Below are 26,312 nucleotides of genomic sequence, written 5' to 3'. Positions count from 1 at the left end.
TGTCCTGCCCCGGTGACACCGGCCGGCTGCACCGGGACCCCTCCACTCGGGGCTGGGTCGGCTCGTGCCTGCCCGGTGCCGGGTGCCGGGGCTTTGTTCACCCCCGTCGTTGCTTGACCGACATCTCACCATGGCACTGCTCGCTCCCGCTGCCATGTGCTACGGGCTGCCGGGTCCGGCTCCCTCCCGCACCCCGAGGGCGCGGGATTCCTGCCGGCGTTCGACCCGTTCTCCGCCCGCTCGGCCGCAGACGGCTGCGGTTGCCCGCGCCCCAGGCCCGTGTGATTAACCCGCTGGTGGGTGAGAGGGTCTCCCGGCTGCCTCCCCCGAGCCGCCCCCTTGGCATGCGCGCTGCTCTTCAAGGCAGGAAAAGCAGGATTAATTTTTATAGCTCCCGAGGGGCTGCGGTAACCCAAGACGTCTCGTCTCGCTGTCTTGTGGGCTGGGAGCCGGGGGCAGGAAGCCGCAGCGGGGGGTCCCGTCCCGGTTCCCCGGCCCTCCTGCTCCCGCCCTGGGCGGCTCGGAGGGGGAAAGGGCCCGAGTTCGGGAGTCGGGGGCAGGGACGGTCCCTCGGTGAAGTCGAGGGGTGCAGATCTCTCCAGGTCCCCGGATCAGCCGGGAAGGCAACGGCAACAGCGAGGCATCCTTCCAAGATGCTCCGTCCACCCGGGACCCTCTCCCCCGCTGCCCCGGGGCAGGAAAGAGCCCGTGGGGAAGACGAGATGCACCGAGGGGCGGGAGGCCCCGGGGCTTGTGGACCGAACCCAGGAGTCCCGCCGGCTCCCGGTTCTGCCCCTCCACCCACCGCCCGGAGCTGGGCGCACACCCCGGGAGTCCCCAGCTTCCTCTTCGCCCCGGCCCCTGACTCGTGTTGCGTGTCCCGCTGGTGAGATGCACGGGGTGCCCGGGGCGCGGGGACGGCTCTGGCGGGCAAATCTGGTGCCCAATGCACACGCCGGCCCCCGCCCTGCCACCCCCGGATGCTGACACCGGTCCGGTCCCCGGTACCCGGCCGCACGGGTTCACGGGCAGCCCCGGCGCGTGGGTGCCGTCCCGGGATGCCGCGGTGGCGCGGGTCCCCTTCCTGGCCTCGCCGGCAGACCCGGCGCCGCGCCGAGAAACCGCTGCATGTGCTTTTCCCAGGGGCCATTGTTCCCGGTTGCTAGGAGACGCGGGTTTTTAGGTGTCGCCAGGGAAACTGGGGCCTGGGTATTTGGTTCAAGGTCAGGCTCCATAAAGGCGGCGGAATGGGCTGGGCGGCCGGGGCCCTCCTCAGTCATTTGTCAGGCTCCCCCGGCTCCGGCTCCTGGCACCGGCACTTGGGGGGCCAAACCGAAGCCCAGGGTGGGCCGGGGAGGGCGGCGCGGGGCCCGTGCCAGTTCCCCGGCCCACCCGGGCATGCGGCCCGCAGCGAAGCCTGCCCCCATCGCTGTGCCTTGTGCAGGGGTCCCGGCGGGGCGCGGCGGGGCAGACCGCCGCGAACCCCAGTGTCCCCAGCCGGCTCGGCTGCCAGCGCCCGGCCGAGCAGAGGGGCTCGGTGCCAGGGCCGCGGGGGTCTGCCGGGGCCGGGGCCAGGGCCGGGAAGTGCAGGGCGGGAAGGCCTCGCACCCGCTCCACCTCTTGACCTCTGCAGACCCCTCTGCCGGGGCCAGGGCATCTCGGGACGAGGCAGCAGCCAAGGGCTGGACGGCGGTGACCAGCTCCTCGTGCGCCGGTCGGCCTGGGGCGGATCCAGGGGCCCCTGTTTGAGTCTTGCTGCACCCGGAGTTTGCCTGGCTGTGCCAGCGGCGTGTCCAGTCGGGCGTTTCGGAGGCGGTCACTTGACTTCACGGCTCGCTGTCGTCTCCCCGCTCCCTTCGAAGCTCTTCAGTCTTAACGACCCTCTTTTCTTTCGCCTGGTCTCGCTGTTCCCTGTCCAGCCCCCTGCCGCTGCCCGGTGGCTGCTCCTGGGCACGGAGCTCCGATTTCACAGCCCGCCACGTCTGTAACTCTTTGCAATGAAGCTCTGTGGGCTTTGGCTGCAATCCTAAACTGAATCGCGCAGGCCTGGGCCCCCGGCCTAGAGTAAAGCTTCTAGTTCATTTTTAATTGGAGAAGAATCTGCGTCATTCTAGCCGTGACGATGCGCCACATCATCTGCACCCCGCTTTGCAAAACCCTGGATCCGACCACGGGTTGGCTGGTCTCGGGGTGCGTTCAGCACCGGGGAGCCCTGAACCTTGCGAGTGCCGGGGCGATTGCTGTGCGAAGCAGGTCGGGGGGAGCAACGGGGCCTGGGGCTGGGAGAGGGTGCTGGGCCTGTCCTGTCTCTGCAGCAGCGATCCCGCATAGCGTCGCGCGTGCCCTGGACTCCAGCACCAGCGTACGTGCCTGCGTCCTGCCCTGCTGCACTCGCAATGCCGGGGGCTGCGGTCCCCTGCCCCGCGTGCAGGGACCCCCCGCTACGCACTGCAGCCCCCGACCCTGCCTCTCCGTCCCGCCCGGCTCGTCCTGCCTCTTCTGATTGCTCGGCCTGCCCCTAACGAGATTACGAGGGGCTCCCAGCCCTTTGCTATCCAATTATGCCGGCTGCAGGCACCTGATGGCCTCGGCGCGGTGGGGGACCTGGCTGGGGTCTCCCTGCCACGCCGCTGAGCTAGGGTCGGCTCTGGTGGGAACGAGCCGCGTGCACGGCTGTGTTCGTGGGCACACCGGGAGGGGGCGGACAGCAGACGAATTTAAACAGGATTACAGGCAGCTGATGGCTTCCAGATGGGCATCTCTGCAGACCAAGGAGCTTCCTCAGACCTAGAAGGGGCTGGGGGCTTCAGGAAGGGGGACGGGGCGGGCACCCTGGGGGGCACGGCGCTCTTCCCCCTGCGAGGGGGCCGCTTCATGGTTCATTTGCACGGGGGGAGCTCGGGCCGCGGCCCCAGGCAGGGGGAAGCTCCAGGCACCCCAGGCTCCTCCTGGTCTGTCCGGACCCTCGTTGCTCTGGGCAGACGGTCCCTGGCAGCTGCCCCAGGCCCCCGTGTGCAGGCTGCCTGTGCAGTGGGGAGCTTGTGAGCTTCGCTAGCCCCATCCACCCAAGGGTCTCCTGCCCCGGGGCCGCGCCTGCAGCCGGAGCCCCCAGCCCCGGAGGCACGGGGTCAGCACCTTCACCCTGTGCCCAGGCGGGAGTGGGGGCTGGTGCAGTGCCCGACCCTTAGCTAGCGTCTCCCCATGGTTCCCAGTGCCCAGCACGTCTCAGGAAGGCCCCTGCGCCCGGGGGCTCGGGGAGCCCTGCCCCAAGCCCCCCAGCCTGGCCGTGGCCCAGGCCCCGCAGTGCAGGTGCTGCCTGGACCAGGCAGAGCGGGGAGGCGCTGGCTGTGCCCCTGCAGCCCCCTCATTTCCTACCACAGGTACTGAGAAGACAAATAGCACAGCCAGACGGGAGCCTCGAGTCCCTCCAGCGCATGGTCCCCTCCAGGCCCCGAGCAGGGGGTGACCCCGTCCCCCCCCAGCTCCCGGGTGAGCAGGCCAACGAGGGGGTCCCGCGCCGGCCAGCCCGGACGGGCGTCTCCAGCTGCACAAACACGGGCCCGGCGGCTGGAGCCCGAAGGGCATGGGGGAGACGGAGCGAACGGCTGGCACTGCCGGGGTTGGCCTGCGGTGCTCCCCACTCGCTCCTCGGCTGTCCCCAGCCTGGGGGACCCTTTGGCGTGGCTGGGGGCCGGGTCCAGACCTGGTCCAGCATCGCAGGCCAGCCCGGGATGGTCTTGGCACAGTTTGCCCTTCTGGCGCTCCTGAACCGCTTTGGCACCTTTTGTCTCTTTGCAGCTGTCCCGGGCACCGGCTGGGGCTGTGCTAGGCGATGCTGTACATGCATCCTGCACCCAGGGCCCCGCAGGGGCTGGCTCCATGGGGGCAGGGGGAGCGGGGCTCTCCACGCAGCCGGGAGCCTGCGAGGCATTGGCTCAGGTCCCCCGATAGATTTGGCCAGGGGTGCCCGACCTGCGGCACGAGCACCATAAGTGGCATGGGGCACAAGGCAGATGGGGAGGGAGCAGAAAGCAGAGCAGCAGGTTGGGCAAGGAGAACAATGCTGGGGGCGCTGGGCAGGGCAGGCACCGTCTGCTGCCGTCCAAGGCAAGGCTGTGCCAGGGAGCATGGAGGATGCGGGTGGCCCTGTGTGATGGGAGCCGGTGCCAGACTGTGCTGACCCTGCAGGGAGCCCGGGGGCCGGCTTGGGTTGCTGGTGGCCCGGCCAGGACGGGGGGATGGAGCTGAGGTTGGGGTGTGCCCGGATCGGACCCCGGGCAGCGGGGTGTCACGCTCTGGGGCAGAGGAGAGACGACCCCCCCACCCCCGGCTGCTGGATGGCCCCGTGCACACAGCTGGCCCCTGCCCCCCGGGACCCAGCCCTCCTCCCACCCCCACACCGCGGCTCGTCAAGCAGCTGCTCTGCTGACGCTCTCCGGAGCACTAACGAGGTCTCGGTCTGGTCAGGGAGCTGTAAACCCCCAGGCCCCCCACCTCCGCCGGGGCTGGGCTGGCCAGGCCGGCCCGCCCGGCACCTGTCACCGCTGCCCAGAGCCGTGGCCGGTGCCCTCCCAGGCAGGCACCCCTGGGGCAGGGCCGGGCGCTGGGCAGCGGAGCCGGGCCCAGGCGGGGCTGCAAGCGCGGCCATGGCATGGAGGGCGTTCCCGGGGTCTCTGCTAGCCCCAGCTCCTGGTCCGGCACAGGGAAAGCAGCACGCTTCCAGCCTGCGGGGCGCAGGGACTGTGGTGACTTCTTGTCCCCCCGCAGACCCCCAAGGGCAGCGAAGCCAGGGCACAGAGCACTCTGCTCCGGTCCTACAGCCCAGTGGCCAGACTCTTAAAAAAGTCCCCAAAATGGATGAGGATCCCCCTCCCCCTCCGTGCTCACGTCCCCCACCTGCAGTCCAGGGCCAGGGGCTGCATGGGGGCAGCCGTCCCTCCCGCCACCCCGCTCTGGCCAGCTCACGGGCACTGTGCAGTGGTGTTTGCAGAGCCACCGCCAGGTCCCAGGGATCCCGGGGGCTGGGGCTGGGGCTGGGCAGCGAGGGAGCAGGGCCTGGTCCCTGTGGTGTGAGGCTCTCCCGGCTCCCCTCAGCCGTGCCAGGACCCGGGACCCGGACGCCGGTGGGCGCTCGGGGAGGGCTCCAGTCCCAGCAGCTCAGCGTGCGGCAGGACGTCGCATCTCCAGCCTGCAGCCAGAAGCGCTTCCACCAGCCCCTGCTATTCAATTAGGAGGCGGCTTTGGGAGCAGGGACTGCTAATTAAGGGCTGGCAATTACTGTCCCAGGGCATAATTAATGCCAGCGAATGCCAGAGGCCAGGCCGGCCTGCTCATTTGCGTGAACCCTGCCCTGCCGGGCGGTCTTGCACCCGGGCCCTGCTCACAGCTGCTGTGGTGGTGGGGGGTGCTGTCTGGGGGGCTTCCCAGAGGGGCTTTTCTTTAAAAAAAGGAAGTAAAAAAGAAATTCCTGTTCCAAGCTAAATCAGCCAAAATCCACGAGTCGGTCCAGAACCACACGTGGCCCTACAACCGGCAAGCATCCCCCACCCCCACCTGGGGCTTCAGATGTTTCCAACGTCTTTTGGGGGCACCCTACATGCGGGCCCAAGCCCGGAGGCTTGCCGTTCGGATGCCCCCAAGTTTCGCCTGCCCCAGCCGTACGGCTGCAGGAGCAAGCTAGGGAGGAGCCGCCATTTGCATAAGGGGCTTTAAGCCCCAAAGCCTCGACGGGTGCTAGAACAGTTATCCCAGAGACAGCTTAAGGGAAACTGTCTTCTTGGACCCAGATACATGGTGTTTCCCCTGCCAGGTAAGTGGCCCCAGATACCACGTGTAATCTGAGCCAAAGAGAGGGGCACCCAGGTGTGTGCAAGGCACGGGGTTGGCACTGGGAACCGCAGCCAGCCTGGCACACGCCTCTCGGGGCCTCTTGCACGCGCGGCCAGGGCAGGGCGAGGGGGTGTCTTGGGTCCCCTGACGCAGACCCCTCAGCCGTGGGAGGGCTGGCTCTCTGGGGTGTCCTGCCGGAGACCCGCCAGGCTGTGGCCGGCCCTCCCGGGGCGAGCCCCTGCGCTCCTGCACCTGGAGCTGGGCGCTCGCCTGCCCCAGGTGGACTGGGCGTGCTGGGAGGCTGTCGCGCGCACCTGCCGTAGCGGCGTAGCCTGGGCACAGCTTCCTGGGGAGCGGGCTCGTAGACCCCTCCAGCCCATTTCCAGTGTGACCTGGCTCCAAGGGGAACTGCGCTCCATGCACAAAATGCTGCCTGGGTTGGGGCCTCCCCCAGCGCCTGGGGGGACAGAGACCCGGGGCCATACGGGCCGTGCAGCCTGCCCGGCTCGGCCGCGTGGGCATCTCCCCCTCCGCGGTGCGGCCGCCGGACTCTGCTGTTCAGCACTTCCCTCCCCCCTTTCCTCTGGGCGCCAGGAGCTGATAATGGAGCAGGAGTGGACGTGGCTGCGGGGAGCCAGCTTCAATCAGAGCGGGTGGAAACAAGCCCGCAGGCCCAGGAAGCAGGCGCCGAGCGCTCGCTGCTCCTGCTGCCCCGGTCCTAGTGCCTGGCCCCTCGGGGACGCCTGGGCATCGGGGAGCATTTCTGCACGGCGCGAGCAGGGAGGCCGTGGCAGAGATGGCGGGGAAGGGGGATGCTCCACCACTGGTGGACGGGCACCGGTGGGGGATGCTCCAGGCGCAGCAGTGCCCATGGGGGGTCCCAGGCGGCTGGGCTTTGCTGGTCGCCCCCACCCCCTTTTCTGCTCCGTGTGTCGCGGGTTCAAGTCGGCCTCACGGCTCTGGGATTTCCATGATTTCCGTCCCTGCCCCAGACACCCAGCGTGGGTCCTAGGCTCAGAGACCCCCCGGGGTCACGGTGCATCAGGGCAGCCCCGTGCTGCGTTTCCTGCAGGTCCGTGTCCCCAGGAGCTGTCCTCACCCTGGCATCCGTGGGCGCTGAGTGGGACAGCGGCTCTGCACCCAGCGCTGTGGGGGGTCCCCAGTGCCCCAGGGCTCAGGCTGGGCCTCGGGCCCTTGGACTGGCAGGTTTGGTGCGGCCCAACCCAGAGGCTCGGGTCAGGATTGGGAGCGCCAGCGTCCGGGGCTGGGCTGACGCCTCGTGCCCGGGCAGAGATGCCAGCTGGCGTGATGGTGTTGGGTCCGTGGGGGATAAGGGGGGCAGGAGGACGAGGGCAGGCAGGAGCAGCCTGACACCTCGGCTCCTCTCGCAGCTCCGCTCAGTCAGTCTCACCTGCCCCCCTGGCTTCACGCTTATTAGCACTCAGAAGCCTCCGCTAACGAGAACTGCTTTTCCATTTGCACCTTGGCAGGGTGCTGGGGGTCTCCTTCGGGGAGGGGGGCAGGGCAGCCCTGGCGCCGGGGGGCTAAGCCGTGCTGTGCGCGCCGGGCTCGTGAGCCTGCTGTCGGTCGTCCTGGCCCCGTGCCCCTGCCACGGCGCAGCACACGGGACACGTGAATCCCTGCGGCCCCTGCAGAGCTCCTGGCCCAGGGGCTGGCGCCTCAGGCTGCAGCTGGGGCTGGACATGGCCTGGAGCGTGCGGTCAGTGTGGCTCGGCCAGGCCACGGGCAGCACGGCGCCTCCTGGCCCTTCTGCGCTCGGCAGAGCCCGCGCTGCGCCGGATAGGGCTTGGTGTGGCCCCCAGCTCCTTCTCGAGGTGCCTCGTGGGCATGAGGGCTGGAGATGTGGGCATAGCTCCCGTGCCCCCACGTCTAGTGCTTGGACCTGCTGCCCGGGGGGACCCGGACGCTGGGCTGCCAGGCTGGGAGGAGACCCGTGCCCGAGCCGGGAGCCGTGTGCCCCGCGCCGTACCGCGGCGCTGGGAGCATAACGAGATCTTAATAGTCCAATTACATCCCATCGCTTTACCCAGCACGTAATTGTCGCCGGCTGGCGCTGCGTGCGGAAGCGCTCTCATTACCCGCCGGGCCCCGCTGGCAGGCGGCTGTGGGCCGGGGGGAGCTGGCCCGTTCCTCGCAGCTGCAGCTGCTGCAGAGCCGGGCAGGAAGGTGGTGGTGGCTCCGCGTGGGGCCTCGCTGGTCCTGGGGACACGCTGGCCTCTGCCCCGGCTGGCTCGCGGGCAGGTGTCTAGGAGCTCTTCCAGGATCATGGCTGTTGCCGAGATGCCTGAGCTGCCGTCTCCGCTCCCCTGTGTTATTTGCGGTGTCCGAGTGCATCACCGCAACCACGGCCTGGCCCCATTGGGTCACTGCTCGGGCCACCTCCAGCAGGGGACGGACCCGCAGGCAGCCAGGGGGGCTGCAATTCTGGAGGGCCCGATCCCTGCCCAGAGGGGCCGAGGCTGGGGGCCACGTCCAGGCCAGCTCTGGAGGCAGTGGCACTAGCTCTGCACTGTGTCCCCTACCACGACCAGTGCACTCGGGCATCCCCAGTACTACCCGATACCTGTGCTGCCCGCGCTAGGAGCCCCCTTCCCAGGCCGGGCTTGCAGCCTGGGCTGGCCCCTGTCCTGCTTGGGGGCGTTTGCTTCACGCTCCCGGAGCAGCTGCAGGGCTGCAGACCCCCAGGAGCAGAGCACAGCCCCGGGGACGTCCCCCCAGCCCGCCCCCGGCTGCCTGCCAGCTGTTCCCTGCCTGCCCTCCAGCTGGAGGGGGAGACCAGCACCTCCCTGCGCTCAATGCAGCTGAGCTGGGGGAGGGAGGGGGGGTCACCATGGGGCAGGGCCTCCCTGCACCCCTGCTTGGGCCGGGGCTGGCTGCAGCAGCTGAGCCTGGAGGAGGTGCCCAGGGTGCAGGTGTCTCCATTGCCCGGCCCCTCCGCATGGTGGAGTTTCGGGGCAGCGCCTCGCTTGCTGTGGGCAGCTCTTGGTGCCCGCAGCAGCAGTGCCCGGGACGCATGTCACGGAGGGGCTGGATGCTAACAGGGCCATAGACATGCCATTTCATTCCACCTGCCCAGAGCCGGGCACCCTGCACGTGTCTGCCCGTGGGTGCTGCCTGAGTCCAGCCTTGGCGGGCCATTGCTTTCCATGGGCATGCACACGTGTGTGCATGCATGCGGGGGCATGTGGAGGGGTAGGAGACGGGGTCTCTGCCCAGCCGGTGGCTTGACGTGTCCGGCTTATCTGCCCCAGGAGGCCCGCTGCTCCCCTGAAGCTGGGGCAGGTGCCGGCGTGCCCAGGGCCGGGCCGTGGGTGCCAGCCGTGCTCCCCAGCGCGTGGCAGGGGCAGCGTGGCCTGGGGCTGCCCCCGAGGCAGGGGAGGCAGTCGTGGGCCCTTGCAGCGAGGGGAGGCTGGTCTCAGCGGCGCGGCTGAGCGCCAGCGGGGCCGGCGCCGAACACGGTACAATCTGCTTAAAGTGTGAAGGGCGGATTAGCCGCGCCAAAGAGCCCATGGTCGCCCCCCCCGCCGCGCCCGGATTAAGGCAGCGGCTTGTTCGCCGCGGGCTCCCCGCCGTGACGCCGTGTCCGGGCCCGGGGCCTCGTGCTCTGGATCCTGCTAAGCACCGCGCAGGGCGCGCCAGGCTCCCCGCTGGCCGGGCGTGTGGCTGGCGGAGCCGGGGGGCGCTGGGGGTTAATCCCCCGGCAGCCCCTCCCCTGCCCGGCTCTGGGGGAGCGGGGGGAGCCCCGGGCATTGGCACTCGGTGCTTGGAGCTGGCTCTGCTCTCCGTAGGGTCCGATCCTGCCCAGCCCAGGGGGTGGGGGGCAGCCCAGCACCCCCAGGTCTGAGAGTGGTGGGTGGCTGCGGCTGGGGGGAGGGGGGGTCCTCTCCCGCTGCCGGCTGCCCCCCTTCCCTCCCAGGAACCCAGCCCCCAGGCTAAGTGACTTCGCCAGGGCTGTGTGGGAGGCCAGTGGCGGAGCAGGGATTGGAGCCCCCACCCTGCCCCCTCTGGGCCCCAGCTTGGGCCCCCCTCCAGGGGCACACAGGCACGCGGGCACCAGGGAGGCACTGCCCTGTGCACAGGCAGGGCGTGTGCATGCACACGTGCTTGTGTAGCTGCGGGTTTGGGTGTTGCTGTGTATGTGCGTGCATGTAGCCCTGCGTGTGTACGTAGCTCTGCATGCGAGTGTGCATGTGTGTGTTGTTGTGAGTGCTCCTGTAGCTGTGTGTGTGTGTGTGTGTGTGTGTGTGTGTGTGTAGCTCTGTGTGCCTCTGTGGGGCTAGTTTTGCACACACAGCTGTGTGCATGCCTCTGTGTGTGTGTGTGTGTGTGTGTGTGTGCGCATACACCTAGCTGAGTGTGCCTGCACGGGGCTAGCTTTACAGACACAGCTGTGTGTGTGTGGGGGGGGGGGGGGCTGCACTGCACTGTGCTGAGAAGGAGACGGCACAGAGCTGAAAAGCAGCCCCCCCCCCCCGCCCCCCCCCATGCTGAGCTCAGCTGCCTGGGGGGGGGCTGCAATCAGCCACATTGTCCCTGGGGCATTGTCTCTGCGGCTGAGTCTGGGGAGGGGCTGGGCTGGGGGCACAGGCTGGGGGCGGCTGAGCTGCTGCACAAAGGCCCTGGGTGCCTGGGGGGGCTGGTGCTCGGCCCAGGGCCCAGCGGTGCAGGGGCTGCCCCATCCATCAGGGGTGGCCGGGGTCCGGGCAGGGCCTGGGCTGGGATCCCGGGGGGCGCTCCCTCCCCCAGACCCTGCTACGAAGCCACTGAAGTCGCTGCCAGGCAGGTGCAGCCACCCTGGTGCCCACGGACACGCAGCCCTAGGCTGCCGCAGGGGCTGGGAGGCTCCAGGGATGGGGCAGGACTTGAAAAGGAAGAAAATTGGAAAGAAGCAATCCACGCCTGGTTTGTCCCCGGCGTGCCTGGTGGCTGGATGGGAAGGACTCGGGCCCCGGGTAGGGGCAGCCACGCAGCTCCTTGGTGCCACCGAAGACGGTTTCACCCATGGCCACGAGGAAGCAGGCGGTCGGGCAGGGCCTGGATCGTGCGGTCAGACGTGGCCATGGCGGCCGGTCGTGCCCTGGCCCAGCTGGTCGTGGTGCAGTCGCGTCGGGGGTCTGGCCATGAGACCACAGCGGAGGAGGGGAGCTCCAGTCCATCTCTCCCAGGCTTGCTCCGGCGGGCGACCGGAGGCTGCCAGGGGAGGAAGAGGGGAGCCGGGGCTGAGCTGGTGGCGGTGCCTATGGCAGTGTTAGCCCACAGCCTTCCTGGGGCCGCGTGTGCCATGCACCGGGCCAGCTGGCCCGGGAGGGCAGGACAGGCGGGCTCAGATCCCATCGGGTGCTGCTCAGCGCCAGCCGCGGCGCCTGCGGTGCAGCCCAGAACCGGGCGCCCAGTGAAGCTGAGTCAGGTGCGGGCAGATGCCAAGTGCTGCCCGGCAGCCGGTGGCACTGGCCCGTGTCCTGGTGTGCTCCAGAGAGAGCGGCTGGATGGGCTCCGTCCGGGTCCGAGGAGTCGTGTCTCCTGTGCCCTGCCGTGGCCGTGAATATGCTGGCATGCACATCCTGCTGGGGCGCTCTCTGCACCCTAGGCACGCGGCGGGGGCTGTGCCCCGACTCCCAGGGGGGCTGGTCCCTGTGTTGGGGTGTCGCCATTTGCAAACGAGGCTCTCGAGGCCCCCCGTGCGGCGACGGGGCGGGAACCCTGGGCGTCTCGAGTGCGTCTCTCCACCTGCGCATCTGGGCGCTGCAGCAGCTTGGCCAACAGTGGGGCGATGGGGTACCAGAGAGGACCTGTCAGAGGGCGGGAGCTTTGCTGCCCTCTGCAGGCCAGGGGGGAGTCTGCGCCGTGCTGCGCACCCCTGCAGTGTGCCCACGGCGTGCCGCGTGCCCGGCTAGTCCGGCTCCACGCCGCACAGGCCCAGGCGGCCGGCCCGAGGCGTGCAGGGGGGCAGTGGCTGGAGAGGGCTTCCCGGTGCTGGGGCTGTCGGGGCGTCTGGCTGCAGCCCCGTGGCGCGTGCCTGGCCGTGGCTCTGTGCTGCCCCAGCCGCCCGGGAGGCTTCATTGTGGGGAGGCAAGTAACGCCCCACTCGTCCGTGCCCTCGGTCTGCGGGGGCCGCGCACTGAGGCCCCGAGTGTAATTACCGCCTAATCAGCAGGGCTCTGTAATTACTGGGATTTCCCAGGGCAGTGCCTGCCGGGTGCAGCCACGGCTGGCCCCCAGCTGCCCCCCGCCGCAGACCAGCCCGTGGCAGCCGCCCGGGACGTTTCGGGGTGGGGGGGACACCCCCAGTGCTGCTCGGGGGTTTCACGCCCCCCTTCTATGCGGCAGGGACCTGAGCGAGAACTTCATCCAAGCCGTGCCCAGGAAAGCCTTCCGGGGCGCCACCGACCTCAAGAACCTGTGAGTGCTGCGGCGGGGCGCGAGGCAGGCACCCTCTGCCTTGGGGGCGCGGGGGCCTGTGGGAGCTCTGGGGGTCACTCCCTCCCCATCCCCGCTGCCCCCGGGGCCGGCGCGTGGGGCCGGGGCTCGAGGGCACCTGTGGGGGGACCCGGAGCTCGGCGAGTGGGCGTGAGACCCCGTGCCCTTGTTCCCCACAGGCAGCTGGACAAGAACCAGATCAGCTGCATCGAGGACGGGGCTTTCCGCGCCCTGCGCGGCCTGGAGGTCCTGTAAGTGGGGCTGGGGCGGGCGGGTGGGCGCCAGGGCTGCCGGGGTGCGGGCTCCGAGCTCTGGAGGGAGCGGGGTCCGTGCCCGGCTGCTCGCTGCACTGCCAGGACCCTGGGACTGCACTGTCCCCCGGGTTGCATGCAGGGGCTGGGTCTCGGCACCCCCATCTTATTGGGGCTGGGGCAGCGCTAGGGGGGCGGCCTGGACGAGGGGGCTCGCTCGGGTCGGAGCCCCCGCGCTAGGTCCTGACCCACCGGCCCTCCCCGCAGCACGCTGAACAACAACAACATCACCACCATCCCCGTCTCCAGCTTCAACCACATGCCCAAGCTGCGAACCTTGTGAGTGCCGGGTCGCGGGGGCGCGCGCCCTGCAGCCGTGTGCGGGGTGTTTGCCGTGGGTCCCGGCCGGCTTGTTGTGGCCATGGGGGGGGAAGCTCTGCATCCCGGGACCAGGGGGACGCGGGGTCCAGTCCTGACCCCTCTACCCTGCTGGGCGCTGACTGCCCTCTGCACCCCCGAGGCCAGGCTGCCCCCCAGCACGGTGCCAGGGGTGGCCGGGACCCCTCGGCGCCATGTCTACAGCATGGGGTGGGGGGCTCTGTGGGGAAGGGGGTCCCCAGGCCCGGGCACTGACCTGTCCTCGCCCGCAGCCGCCTGCACTCCAACCAGCTGCTCTGCGACTGCCACCTGGCCTGGCTGTCGCAGTGGCTGCGCCAGCGCCCCACCATCGGGCTCTTCACGCAGTGCGCCGGGCCGCCCGCCCTCCGCGGCCTCAACGTGGCCGAGGTCCAGAAGAACGAGTTCAGCTGCTCGGGTGAGGGGTCTGGCCCCGGCCCCGGCCCTGTGGGGGTCCCTGCTCCTGGCTGCCCACCACGCGCGGGGGGTGCTGGCCACGTGCTGCCCCGTCTCACCCGACTGCTGCTTCGCTCCCTCCCCGGGCAGGACACCTGGATGCCGCCCGCGCCCAGATCTGCAGCCTCTCGTCCGGCTCCTGCCCCGCCATGTGCAGCTGCAGCAACGGCATCGTGGACTGCCGCGGCAAGGGGCTGACCGCCATCCCCGCCAACCTGCCCGAGACCATGACCGAGATGTGAGTTGGGCCGCGGGGGCTCCGGACGCGGTAGCCCAGGTTGGGGCTGGCGCCGGCTCTGGGTTACGGCTGCCCCGGGGGCACATTCCTGACCCCTGGCTCTAGCTGATGCCCCGGGGGCCTGGAGCACAGGGGGCACGGGGCTGGATCCGGCTCCGAAGGACATGACGCATGCAGGGGGTGGCGCAGGACCCTCCGCAAGCTGGACGGAGCTGTGGATTGTGCAGCATTAAACATGTAAATGCAGATAATCTCCTTAGGGAAATCCAATTATGGGTGGGCAGGGACCCGCCGCAGCTGCCAGCAGAGACGGGCAGAAAGCGCCTCCTGCCGGGAGAGCCAGGGGCTGCAGCCCCGCAAGCACGGCCCCCCCATGCCCCCCAGCACCCCTGCTCGGGGGCCAGGGCCTCGTTCCACCCACTTTCTCCCTGCAGACGCCTGGAGCTGAACGGCATCAAGTCCATCCCACCCGGCGCCTTCTCGCCCTACAAGAAGCTGCGGAGGATGTAAGCGGCCGCCCTGTGCTGCCAGGCCCTGCCCCGGGATTTCCCCTTGCCACCCCCCGCGGTTGTGCCCCCCCCAGCACTGCCCTGCCCGCTCCGGTGCCACCTTGGTCTGGGTCTCTCGGGTCAAGCGGGGACGAGGCCCAGCTCATGCCGCCAGCGGGTGCCCGGGCTGGGGCCAAGGATGGAGCCGTGCCCCTTGCGTTTCAGAGACCTGAGCAACAACCAGATCTCGGAGATCGCGCCCGACGCTTTCCAGGGGCTGCGCTCGCTGAACTCGCTGTAAGTCCCGCGCCGGTGGGGAGGGAGCTGGGCCCCGGGGTCTCCGCCTGCCTTGCCCTGCCCCAGCCCGCCCTGCCGGGCCTGTCCCGTGCCCTCCAGACGGAGGAGGAGCTGCCCCAGCTGCGTGCACGCTCTTGGCCAAGTTGAGGCTGCAAGTCATCTCACTTGTGCCACAGGGTGAACCGGGGCACCCCCAGCCCAGCCCAGCCGAGAGCCGGACCCTCTGGGACCAAGCTGGGCTGGTGGGGGGGTCCCACTGAGGTCCCCGCAGGGCTAGGGGGGCAGAGCCGGGTGCCCGCGGGTGCAGCCACACTAATGCCCGTCTCCGTCCCTCCAGGGTGCTGTACGGGAACAAGATCACCGACCTGCCCAAGGGCGTCTTCGGGGGGCTCTTTGCCCTGCAGCTGCTGTAAGGACGTGCCGGCTGGCCCGGGGCTGCGTGATGGGGCGGGGGGCTCCCGGCATCCTGGTGCTGTCACACGCGGTCCCTGCCTTGTATCTGAGCGAGCACCCGCAGGCTGGGCGCCCCGTCTTGGAGCGCGTGGGCTCGACCCAGGCCAGCGCTTGCCCAGCCCGTGCCTGCGGCCCCCCACTGATGGGGTCCCAGCATCTTCTCAGGGGCAGCCCCCCCGAGGGGCAGGAGCTTCCTACACGCGGTGCAGTCTCAGCCCCGGGTGCTTGTCCGGCGCCTGGAGCAGTCGTTCGCCATCTGCTCGTAGCAGCCCCGTACCCACAGGCTGCCGGCACCCCCACGCGCGCCCCCCACCCTCGCGGCTCCCAGGCTCGGCTGGGCTCTTCTGGGCTGGAGAGCCCCTGGCACGCCGCGGGCGCAGCGTCTCCCTGCCTGCGGGGTCCTGAGCGAGTCGCGGGGGCCAAGAGCTCACGTCGCGGCGGCCGTTCCCCCGCAGGCTCCTCAACGCCAACAAGATCAACTGCGTCCGCGCCGACGCCTTCCAGGACCTGCAGAACCTGTCGCTGCTCTCGCTCTACGACAACAAGATCCAGACGCTGGCCAAGGGCACCTTCTCCGCCCTGCGCGCCATCCAGACCCTGTGAGCGAGTGCAGCGGGCCCGGGCGTGCGGGGAGGGGGTGCCCCCTGGATCCCCTCCCAGTTACGGGGCTGGCTCCGTCCCAGGGGTCCGCGGGGCCGGGTGAAGTGTGGGGGCAGCGGGGAGCCGTCCGCTTGTCACAGGACTCCTGGGCTCCCAGGACGGGCCCTTGCCCCCTGCTTGCCCCCCAGGTCCCACCGGGCCGGGCAAGGGGAGCAGGGCTGGCACTCCCCCCTCTGCCCGCAGGCACCTGGCCCAAAACCCCTTCATCTGCGACTGCAACCTGAAGTGGCTGGCCGACTTCCTGCGCAGCAACCCCGTGGAGACGAGCGGCGCGCGCTGCGCCAGCCCCCGGCGCCTGGCCAACAAGCGCATCGGCCAGATCAAGAGCAAGAAGTTTCGCTGCTCGGGTCAGTGCCCGCCCCGTCCTGTCCCGCCCCGCGGGCTCCTGGCCCGGCCCCGGTGCCCCAAGCAGGGCGCGGGGAGGCTGCAGACCCAACCCGAGCATCCCGGGACCCCGCTGTGGGAGGCTGAGTGAGGCACAGGTCAGAGGTGGGGGAAACTGAGGCAGGACTAGTCCAGGCTCCCCTGTCGGGCACCCGGGGCGCCGTGGCCACTCACTGGCATTTGCCTGTCTCTCTCCGCAGCCAAGGAGCAGTATTTCATCCCAGGTGAGAGGACCAGCACGGTGCATAGCGTGGCGTGGGGCGGCCGTGGGAGGATGGGGGTGTCTGTGTCTGCAGGGACCTGTCTTGGGGAGAGGGGACTTTGCTGCATGCCCCCCTGGCACCCTGGGGAGGCAGACCCTCTCCCATTAGCCTGGCATGGGGGCGTCTCCCCGGCCCTGCCCCTCCCTGAGGCCGGGGGCTCACAGCCGCCCCGCGCAGGGACGGAGGATTACCAGCTCAACAGCGAGTGCAACAGCGACGTGGTGTGCCCACCCAAGTGCCGCTGCGACGCCGGCGTGGTGGAGTGCTCCAACCTGAAGCTCACCAAGATCCCCGACCGCATCCCGCAGTCCACGGCCGAGCTGTAAGCCCCCTGCCCGCCCCCACCCTGGCGCCCCGTCAGCGCCACGTTCACCGCGTCCCCCAGTCTGCCTCGTGGGGGCTGCGCGGGGCGCTCTCGCGGCCGGTGGGAGCCGAGCGCCCGCCAGCGCCCGCTTGGGAGGGAGGGGACCGTGGGGGGGAGTCCAAGGCTTGCGCCCCCAGTTCTGCCTGTCCTTGCGCATGGCTGGAGCCACGAGGCCGGGTGCGGCACCGCCTCGCAGGGCGCCTCGGCACAGCTCCCAGCTCTGCCCTCGTCCTCCAGGCGCCTGAACAACAACGACATCTCCGTCCTGGAGGCCACGGGCATCTTCAAGAAGCTCCCGCACCTGAAGAAGATGTGAGTGTGTCACAGGCACCCACGCGGGGGGGCAGTCGGTGCAGGGGCCGGGGCGCTCTGGCTCGGCTCCCACGGACCCGGGCAGTGCTGGAGCCCGCTGGTTAAGGTCAGGATGGTGCAGTTCACTGCCACACACGGAGCCAGGCACACGGTCTGGAGGGGAAGTTGCTCCCTGGGCTCTGGCCACAAAGCAGCCACGGACTTGGGGGGTCACGGAGAGCCCTTCCTGGGTGCCCACCGGCCCGGGGTGGACACGGGCGGCCCCTGGCACCATTGGCACCCCTTCCACAGACGGGGACACGCCTAGGGACAGACGTGGGACGCGAGGGGATGCATTTCCAGGGCTCGGGCTGGGGGGTGAGATGCCTCCGGCGCCCGCCCTGGGGTCCCAGCCGCCCCTGCCCTGCCCTCCCCGCAGCAACCTGAGCAACAACAAGGTGACGGAGATCGAGGACGGGACCTTCGAGGGGGCGGCGTCCGTCAGCGAGCTCCATCTCACCGTCAACCAGCTGGAGTCGGTGCGCAGCGCCATGTTTCGGGGCCTCGACGGGCTCAGGACCCTGTGAGTGCCCCCGACCCGGGCGGGTGCTATCCAGCCGTACGGACCCGGTGGGGGGTGGGGAGGGGGCAAGTACGTCCAGCACCTTCCAGGGCCGCTCAGGGGTGCGCCCAGGCTCCTTGCTCAGCCCCTGGGCCGAGGCTTGCGGGCGCGTGGGCCGGGCCGGCACGGGGCAGGATGGGGTGCTGTCCCTAACCCCCGCCCCCCCCCCAGGATGCTGAGGAACAACCGGATCAGCTGCATCCACAACGACAGCTTCACGGGGCTGCGCAGCGTGCGCCTGCTCTCGCTCTACGACAACCAGATCAGCACCATCGCGCCCGGCGCCTTCGACACCCTGCAGTCGCTCTCCACCCTGTGAGCCGGGGGTCGCCGCGTGGGGCCAGACGCGTGCGAGGGTGGGGGGCTCGCCGTCCTGCTCCCCTCCCTGCCTGGCAGCGCTGGAGACGGTGCAGAGACGGGCACCGGGGTGGTGGGTGCTATGGGGGGGTTTCTGTATGCGGGGGGTGAGGCCGGGCTGGCCTAGACGAGAGACGCTGGAGGGGGACAGGAGGAGGTTTCCAAAAGACTCCGTGGAGAAGAGAAAGTCCCTCGGGATTTGTTCCTGACGGTGTCTCACCGGACAAGAACGGGGGCACCGCATGGCACGAGCAGGCAGCCGGTTTAAAACGAGCACCAGGACGTTGTTTCCCCCGGTTTGGGATTCAAAGGGGAGCTCGTGGCCCCCAGATGTGGCGGGAGCCGAGAGCTCCCCAGACTCACACGGGGTCGGACACGTGCTTGGAGGAAAGGGGCATCGGTTGCTACTGAACAGGGAGCGCGGGCACAGCCTCTGGCAAGGTCTGGGCACCGGACCTGCCTGGACCTTGAAGGCTGCAAGGGCGAGAGGAGCAGGAAACCCTGCTGGGCCCCAGTCCCTCTCCCATCCTGCCTCCGCTCTCTGCCTCGTGCGACACCGGAGCCCGGGCAGGACAGGCCGGGTCTGACCCCACACGGGGCAGCCCCAATGCTCTGAAGCCCGTCCCCACTGCCCCAGGGCTCTGTGCGTTGGTGACACTGGGCCCAGGGCCTGCTCGCTCCCCTGGGCGAGGGCGCTCGGCGTCTGGGGCTCCAGCCCACGTCACCCCGCGCCCTCCGTCCCCGCAGGAACCTCCTGGCCAACCCCTTCAACTGCAACTGCCAGCTGGCCTGGCTCGGGGACTGGCTGCGCAAGAGGAAGATCGTGACCGGGAACCCGCGGTGCCAGAACCCCGACTTCCTGCGCCAGATCCCGCTGCAGGACGTCGCCTTCCCCGACTTCCGCTGCGAGGAAGGTAGCGCAGCCCGAGCGCCAGCCAGCCACGGCCCCCAGTGCTGGCACCAGCCCCCTGCCCTCCTCCGTGCACGGTGCCACAGCCCGTCAGCCTGCCGCGCGGCTCCGCAGCACGTGGTGGGACGTGGTCGGGGGGCACGGAGCTGTGTGCACGGCGGGGTCTGGCCTCACCTGCCTGTGGCTGCTCCGGGGGTAACAAGCCCCTCTCCCTGGGCACCTGAAACCAGGCTTGTCTACACTGCGGTGCTCATCTGGATGGAGAGCACGGGTGCATCCGGTGTGCTGGATTGGGCCCGGCCATGGGGGAGAGCTGTGTGTGTGTGCGCGCGCATTGCACGTGTGTGTCAAGGACACTAAATCACTTTGATTCAGCCGTGTAAGCCCATGCACGCCCTCCCGGCCGGGCCCTCCCGGGGGGATGCAGCCACGGGCCGGCTCCAGTCAGGCTGCCCTTGCGGGGTCCGCTGGGGGGCACTTCCAGGCAGGACGGAGCAGGGGCAGAGCAGGGGTCGCCCTGGAGTCTGCAGGGATCCCGCTTGCCCAGGGCTTTGCATCTCCCCCAGAGCAGAGCAGAGGCTCCTGGGCTCTGCCGGCTGCGCCGTGGGGTGGGGAGGGATGTTTCCCCCTCGCTGCAGGTGTCAAGGTTTCCCCGCTCCCCCGAGGCGCTGGTGCTGCTGCAGCCCAGGGATGGGGTGGTCTGGGCCAACGCTGCTCCTGGCACCAACCTGGCGGGGGGGTCTTGCCCGCCCCGTAATCAAGCTCAGCCCCGCGCTGCACTGGGGCAGGAAGGGATTTCCCCCTGCTCAGACTGGTGCACACTGGGGGGTTTGCCTCCCTCTGCAGCGGGGGCACGGCCTGGGTCTGGGGTCTCTCAAGTGCATCTAACCCCCTGGCAATGGCAAAACACGTCGGGCAGGGCTGGGGCTCTGCGTGTCTGGGCAATGGGCCTTCCAGCTGTGCCCAGCGGTGTTCGGAACGGATCAGGCCAGGCCGTGGCTGGGGGGTTTGGACGGGACCTTGGGAGGGCCCAAGGCTCCCCCAGGACAGCCCCTCCTAGCGCCCGGGGTCTCCTCCGGCCGCAGCTCTGCTCACCCCGTTCTTCCGCTCGCAGGCCAGGAGGAGCCGGGCTGCATCCCGCGGCCCCAGTGCCCGCAGGAATGCACCTGCCTGGACACCGTCGTCCGCTGCAGCAACAAGCACCTGAAGGCGCTGCCCAGGGGCATCCCCAAGAACGTCACCGAGCTGTGAGTACCCTGCGGCCGCGGGAAAGCCCCCCCCGGGCTGCCAGGACCCCAGCCCGGCTGGGAGGAGATGGGGGAGAGGGAAGGTCCCTGCACCGGCAGCTGCTCCCACGGGGTGACTGGCACATTTGTGGGCATGGGGGCACGAGCTGAGCCTGGCACGGCTGAGCCCAGCTAAAAACACCAGGTTTGCATTCGTCTGGGAAGGAGGGAGGTGAAGCGCCACGGCCCCTGCGCCTGCAGTGCCGGTGGCTGGGCCGTGGAGCAGGCCCCCGTGGCTGGGGCAGGTGGGCCTCGTCTGCCGGCCCCCCCCGGACGCCGGCGCCTTCGGGCAGGGAGGCCGTGGGCTGCCTCTGTGTCTTGGAGCCGGCTCCAGACCCGGGGCTGTGCACACAGGAACGGCCACCCGCGGCGCGGGGATGTTTTCACAGCTGCCCCGTTGCAGCTGCTCGCTGGGCTGGAGGAGCCCTGGGCGGGGGCAGCGCTGGCTTCTGGCTGGAGGGTTGGGGGTGCTCCCGCGTCCCCCCGCTCTCGCCGCGCGGGGCCTCTGCCAGCCGGGGGATGCCCTAGGCCGAGTCCCCAGCTGTGTTGGGGCGCAGGGACCCCGGTGGGCCGCACCCCCACCGCGGCACGCAGCCTGGCCCCGTGGTGCTGCCCCATCGAGGCCTCGGCCATGCGGGGCCAGCCAGACTCGGGCAGCGTTTGGGGGGGTGATGGCTCCAGGAAGCCAGACTGCCAGGGGGTGGTGATGGGGGGGTGCTGGGCTGGGGGCTCTGCTCAGGGACTTGCACACGTGCCCAGTGTCTGCACATCCTCCTGTGTGCACGCACACATGCAGCACGCACATACACGCATGCACCCTCTGCGAGACCCACAGGTGCGACAGCGACCCCAGCGGGCCGAGACGCAGCCCGCACTGCAGCGGCCGAGCTCTGCCCGGCTCGGGGTCTGTGGCCTCCCGGGGCAGGGCCTGGATCCTGGCTGGATCTGGCCCCATGGTGCCGTGGCTGCCTCTCTCACTGCTCGTCTCCTGCAGGTACCTGGACGGGAACCAGTTCACACAGGTGCCAGGGCAGCTGTCCTCCTTCAAGTACCTGCAGCTGGTGTGAGTACCTGGGCCTGGCCCCACGGGTGCGGAGGGGCCAGGCTGGCTGGGAACCCGTGGCCCCTGCGGCGCTGAGCCTGGGGACCCAGCCGGCTGCTGCAGGGGTTTGCAGTGTGAGCTGGGGTGATCCCCGCGCCGCACCCCCGCTGCACGGCCTTGGGGAGGAGAGCATGGGGGGAGCCTGGCACGGGGGCGCAGGTGACGCAGGCTCTCCAGGGACGTGCTGCTGGCCAGGTGGCACATGGGCACCCAGGCTCCCTCCTTCCCTGACCCCAGCTTCACCCCCCCAACCTTCGAGCCAGGCTGCTGGGGTGCCCACGGGGGGGACGGCACCCTGTTCCCACGCCTTCAGCCCCAGTAGTTGCGGCTCACGGAGACCCTGGACCCCATGCAAGCAGTGCCCGTGGGGGGGTTGCACACTCTGCCTTCACCCCCATTGGCACTGGCCTGAGCCGTGCCAGACCCTGGGGCAGGTGTGTGCACCTGGCAAGGGGTGCTCAGCACGGTGCCCTGCTCCCTGCCCGCCCGAGCACCATCACAGCCAGCAGCTGGCCCCTGGGGGTAGCAGGGCCCTTGCCGTCCCCGTGGGCCCTGTGCAGGAGGGCAGCGGGGCGCCCTGGGAGGGGTGCAGCCCCCACCCCTGCCGTACCGCAGGGCCCGGGGAGGCCGGCTACGGCGGGGGCTGGACCGGCCGAGCCGGGAGCTCCGCGCTGAAACCCCCCTCGTGTTTTCCAGCGACCTGAGCAACAACAAGATCAGCTCCCTGAGCAACTCATCCTTCACCAACATGAGCCAGCTCACCACCCTGTGCGTGCCTGTGCCCGGGCCCCGGGGGGCTGCCGGGACGGGGATGGGGGGCTCGTGCTTCTGAGGGCACGCCCCAGCGGGAACACAGCCGCTCGGGCCGCGGCGGGGGTGGCGGAGGCATCCAAGGGTGGCGGATGGGCAAGGGTCCTGGTGGGGTGAACGGTGCCGTGACCATGTTGCATCCCCGCAGGATCCTGAGCTACAACGCGCTGCAGTGCATCCCGCCGCTGGCCTTCGAGGGGCTCCGCTCCCTGCGGCTGCTGTGAGTACCCGCCGTGGCCCGGGCGCCCCAGCCTTGCCGGCTGCCGTGGGAGTAGCCAGTGCCAGCCTGCCTCCTGCCCCGCGCCGGCACGGGTGGGGGGCCTCCACCAGACGCAGCGCCCGTGGGCCCCGTGCCAGATGACGCAGGCCCCCGGCCGTGCCGCGGTGGAGGGGCAGGGCTGGCCGGACCCGCTGCCAGCGCCCGTGGGCTGAGCCTTGCCCTCTGCGCAGGTCTCTGCACGGCAACGACATCTCCAGCCTCCCCGAGGGCATCTTTGCCGACGTCACCGCCCTGTCCCACCTGTGAGTAGCACCCGGCACCCGCCCGGGCGGGGGGAGCGTGGCCCGAGCCCGCCGTGGCTCTGGGGTTTTCGGAGGCTGCTCTGGGCTCTACCTGCCCTGGCCATGCGCTTGATGCCAGGCTGGGAGAGCGATGCCCATGTCCTCCCTGTAGCCACGTGTTGGCCACCGTCTAGGGGACGGACAGACGGACGCGGTGTGCCCCCTGCTGGAGACACGTGTGCGCTGCACCAGCCTGTCTTGCACCCACGGGTGCGGGGAAAGCCGGCGGTGCCCGGGGCCATTTGCACCGCCACGGGTGGCTTCCCCAGGCTGTGCCGTGCTCAGGCCCCGGTGCTCCTCCCGTGTGCAGGGCCATCGGTGCCAACCCCTTGCACTGCAACTGCCACCTGCGCTGGCTGTCCAGCTGGGTCAAGACCGGCTACAAGGAGCCCGGCATTGCCCGCTGTGCCGGGCCGCCCGACATGGAGGGCAAGCTGCTGCTCACCACCCCTGCCAAGAAGTTTGAGTGCCAAGGTGAGGCCGGGGCAAGGCCGCAGGGTGCGACGGGCCCGGGGGTGGCGGGGCCAGCTGCAATCTGCTGCTGGGGCCATTCCTGCTCCGTGCCTCCGTTCCCCGCCCTGTGAAATGGGGGCAATGATCCCGAGAGGAGGGGGAAAGGCTGGCAGCTTCCAGGGCACGACGGGGCCCAGGACAGCCGGGACCACCGCAGCTGCCCCGTGGCCCCTGGGCCGTGGCTGCCCCGTGACCTCCCCCCGCAGGTCCGCCGGCCCTGAGCATCCAGGCCAAGTGCAACCCCTGCGTGTCCGGCCCCTGCCAGAACCGCGGCACCTGCCACAACGACCCGCTCGGCTCCTACCGCTGCGCCTGCCCCGGCGGCTACCAGGTGAGGGGCCGAGGGGGGGCTCCAGCCCGGCCTGGCCCCGCCGCGAGGGCAGGGGCAGCCAGCGGCTTGCAGGGGCTCTGCTCTGCAACCCTGGGCACTGTGCCCGGGCGGTCCTGGGGGGTCCTGGCTTTGACCTTCACCCTTTGCTCCCCCTGGCCAGGGCCGGGACTGCGAAGTGTCTCTCAACAGCTGCGGCAGCCGCCCCTGCGCCAACGGCGGCACCTGCCAGCCCCAGGCCGGGGAGGGGGCCGGCTTCATGTGAGTGCACGCGTGGCGCGGGGGCACCAGGCCCTGCCTGCCCGCCCGCCCCCCTGGGACCCTGCAGCCGGAGCCCCCTCCCCGCCGGCGGCCCTGGCCCTGGCCCAGCCCCCGCGCTTCCCCGAAACGGGCTATAATTAGCAGGTGGAAATTAGCGCCCGCCCCCATTGCCCGGCACCGAGCAGCCTCTGAGCCCGTTGCCGTGGCGACCCAGCATCCTCGCCGCGCGCTGCCTGCTCCGCATCCCCCCTCCCCCCGGCACGGCCCCTCGGAGCCCTCCCCCATCCAGCCCCGCCTCCCTCGGCGCACACGCGTGTGCAGTTGCACGTCGGCACGTGGCCTCCCTGCACACGCCGGTGTCTGGCTTCTGCCCTGGCAGACGGGGGAGCAGGTGCCGGCCCGGCCATGGGGGTGCTGGGCCGGGGCAAAGCCCTGGCATCCGTCTGGGAGGGGGCAACTCACAGGGGTCCCATGGCAGGGACCGGGGTTGTGGCCGGGGCAGGGGCCTGGGGAGCCCGGGCTCCTGGGTCCTGCGGGCGAGGGGCGGTCACGCTGCCTCGTGCCCCCGGCAGGTGCCTCTGCGCCGAGGGCTTCGAGGGACCGACGTGCGGCACCGTCACGGACCACTGCCGGGACCACGCCTGCGAGCACGGCGGCTCCTGTCTGCGCGGGCCCCGCAACTACACCTGCCTGTGCCCGCCCGCCTACACAGGTAGGGGCTGGCGCTGCCCCAGCACCCGCCCCACGTCTCCCGTGGCGCCAGGCGGAGAAGGGCAGAGCCAGCCCCGCTGCCCCTCCGCCCATCTGCCTGCCCCTGTCTGCCTTCGCCTTGGCTGATCCCAGCGACCCCAGGATGGCGCTGTGATTAAGCCCTGGGTCTCGTGCCCAGCTCCGGGTGCCGCGGGGCCCCGTCTACACTAAGGCTGCCGTGCTGCTGGCGGCAGTGGGTGCTGGACAGCTGTGGCGAGCCCACGGGGGGGAGCAGGATCTAGAGCCCAGTCTGAGCCCGCAGGAGATGGCCTGGTGGGGCTCACGCCCTGCCCGGGGGTTGCCCCAGCCTCTCGCCCTGGGAACGCCGGGCGACCAGGGGGTGCAAGCCGGGTGCCTGGCGGGGCTGAGCTGGCCTCTGCCCTTTCTGCAGGAGCTTCCTGCGAGCAGCTGGTGGACGTCTGCTCTGCAGAGCTGAGCCCCTGCCAGCACGGCGCCACCTGCGTCGTCACCGCCGCGGGGCCCACGTGAGTACCCCGCGCAGCCCCTCGGAGGGGTCACCCCTGGCAGGGCAGGCAGCCGGAGCTTGCAGCGTAGACCTGCTGCCCTCCCCAGCACCCACAGCTGGGGCCTGGTCAGAGGCCTGGGCATGGGCATGGTCACACCAGGAGCTGCAGGGTGCGGGTGCTGGACCCCCCATGACGAAAGCAGGGGCACTGCCAGCTGGTGCTGCAGGGGCGCTGCATCGACCGAAGGGGAAAGGGCTCTTACCCAGCCCGTGGCCTTCCCAGCTGGCCGCAGCAAAGCCCGAGCGGGCAGCCCTGCTACCCCTGCAGCGGGCACTGCCAGGCAGCTGCTGAGCCCCGCGGCTCTCCCTCTCCCCCCAGGTGTGAGTGTGCCCCCGGCTACGTGGGCGACTGGTGCAGCGAGGACGCCGACGACTGCCAGGACCACCGGTGCCAGCACGGCGCCCGCTGCCGGGACGAGCCCAACGGCTACTCCTGCCTCTGCCCCCCGGGCTACAGGTGCGGGGGGGTCATAGAGAGTCCCAGAGCCGTGGGGCTGGCAGGGCGCTGTGGCAGCCCAGCCCTGGCAGGATCGGCCCAGACAAACCCCGTGTCCGACCTCGGGGTCGCACAACGCAGTTGCCCCGAGACAGCCCCAGGGACCAGGGGGACATATTCCACTGCCTCCAGCGCGGGGGTCTCCCCAGGCATTGGTAGGGGCAGGGGGGCACCACTGGGGCCATGGGGCTGGGGGTTCCCCGGTGCCAGCTGCCCACTCACGCCGGCCCTGCCGCCTGTGCCCTGCAGCGGCCAGCTGTGCGAGATGCCAGCACGCGCGGCCGCCCCGCCTGGCCCCTGTGACCGGGCCGAGTGCCAGAACGGGGCCAGCTGCGTGGAGCTGGGCCCCCGCGCCGTGTGCCAGTGCCCGCCCGGCTTCGGCGGCCCCAAGTGTGAGAAGCTGCTCAGCGTCGACTTCGTGGACCGCGACACCTACCTGCAGCTCACACACCTGCCCGACTGGCCCCGGGCCAACATCACCCTGCAGGTCGGGACCGTGCCGGGAGGGGCTGGGGCTGCCGTACCCCCCCAGTGCCCAGCCCTGATACCGGACCCCCGCTCTCCCCTCAGGTGTCCACGGCCGAGGACAACGGGATCCTGCTGTACAACGGGGACAGCGACCACATGGCCGTGGAGCTGTACCAGGGCCACGTGCGGGTCAGCTATGACCCCGGCTCCTACCCCAGCTCGGCCATCTACAGGTACCGCCTGCCCGCCCGGCCCCGGGCTGCGCCAGGCTGCGGTCCGGCAGGGCAGGGGTCCCCGGCGCCCAGCGCAGCAAGAGCCAGGGTGCGAGCGCTGCCAGGCAGCTGGGGGGGGCAGGCTGCAGGCCTGGGGGCGCTACAGGAGGGTCCGGCAGCCTGGGAGGCCTGTGTGTGTGTACCTGTGTCTGTGTTTGCATGTGCATGTGAGTATGGATGCACGAGTGTGCATATATGTGTGCATGTGAGTGCATGTGTAGGTGTACACGCCTGTACTTTGT

At 70.4% G+C, this 26,312-nt stretch overlaps 1 protein-coding gene across 1 annotated transcript in view; it reads left to right on the top strand.

Annotated features, from left to right (window-relative positions):
- SLIT1 (slit guidance ligand 1) overlaps positions 1-26,312 on the top strand; it is a 49,376-nt gene that overhangs the window by 18,910 nt on the left and 4,154 nt on the right. Inside the window, exons 5-33 of the mRNA XM_059730251.1 lie at positions 12,178-12,249; positions 12,447-12,518; positions 12,786-12,857; positions 13,169-13,332; positions 13,461-13,608; positions 14,043-14,114; positions 14,322-14,393; positions 14,731-14,802; positions 15,302-15,445; positions 15,690-15,853; positions 16,091-16,114; positions 16,331-16,475; positions 16,755-16,829; positions 17,248-17,391; positions 17,602-17,745; positions 18,535-18,701; positions 19,812-19,944; positions 20,978-21,046; positions 21,782-21,853; positions 22,044-22,115; positions 22,346-22,417; positions 22,767-22,930; positions 23,176-23,300; positions 23,461-23,558; positions 24,131-24,270; positions 24,700-24,793; positions 25,154-25,291; positions 25,580-25,817; positions 25,901-26,031. Of these exons, the coding sequence (XP_059586234.1) occupies positions 12,178-12,249; positions 12,447-12,518; positions 12,786-12,857; positions 13,169-13,332; positions 13,461-13,608; positions 14,043-14,114; positions 14,322-14,393; positions 14,731-14,802; positions 15,302-15,445; positions 15,690-15,853; positions 16,091-16,114; positions 16,331-16,475; positions 16,755-16,829; positions 17,248-17,391; positions 17,602-17,745; positions 18,535-18,701; positions 19,812-19,944; positions 20,978-21,046; positions 21,782-21,853; positions 22,044-22,115; positions 22,346-22,417; positions 22,767-22,930; positions 23,176-23,300; positions 23,461-23,558; positions 24,131-24,270; positions 24,700-24,793; positions 25,154-25,291; positions 25,580-25,817; positions 25,901-26,031 (3,297 nt within the window). The remainder of the gene's footprint in view (positions 1-12,177; positions 12,250-12,446; positions 12,519-12,785; positions 12,858-13,168; positions 13,333-13,460; positions 13,609-14,042; positions 14,115-14,321; positions 14,394-14,730; positions 14,803-15,301; positions 15,446-15,689; positions 15,854-16,090; positions 16,115-16,330; positions 16,476-16,754; positions 16,830-17,247; positions 17,392-17,601; positions 17,746-18,534; positions 18,702-19,811; positions 19,945-20,977; positions 21,047-21,781; positions 21,854-22,043; positions 22,116-22,345; positions 22,418-22,766; positions 22,931-23,175; positions 23,301-23,460; positions 23,559-24,130; positions 24,271-24,699; positions 24,794-25,153; positions 25,292-25,579; positions 25,818-25,900; positions 26,032-26,312) is intronic.

Source organism: Alligator mississippiensis, chromosome 6, assembly GCF_030867095.1.
Source record: "Alligator mississippiensis isolate rAllMis1 chromosome 6, rAllMis1, whole genome shotgun sequence".
Lineage (NCBI taxonomy): Eukaryota > Metazoa > Chordata > Crocodylia > Alligatoridae > Alligator > Alligator mississippiensis.
The sequence above is the reverse complement of the archived record's forward strand: the minus strand, read 5'-3'. Positions and strand labels throughout refer to the sequence as shown.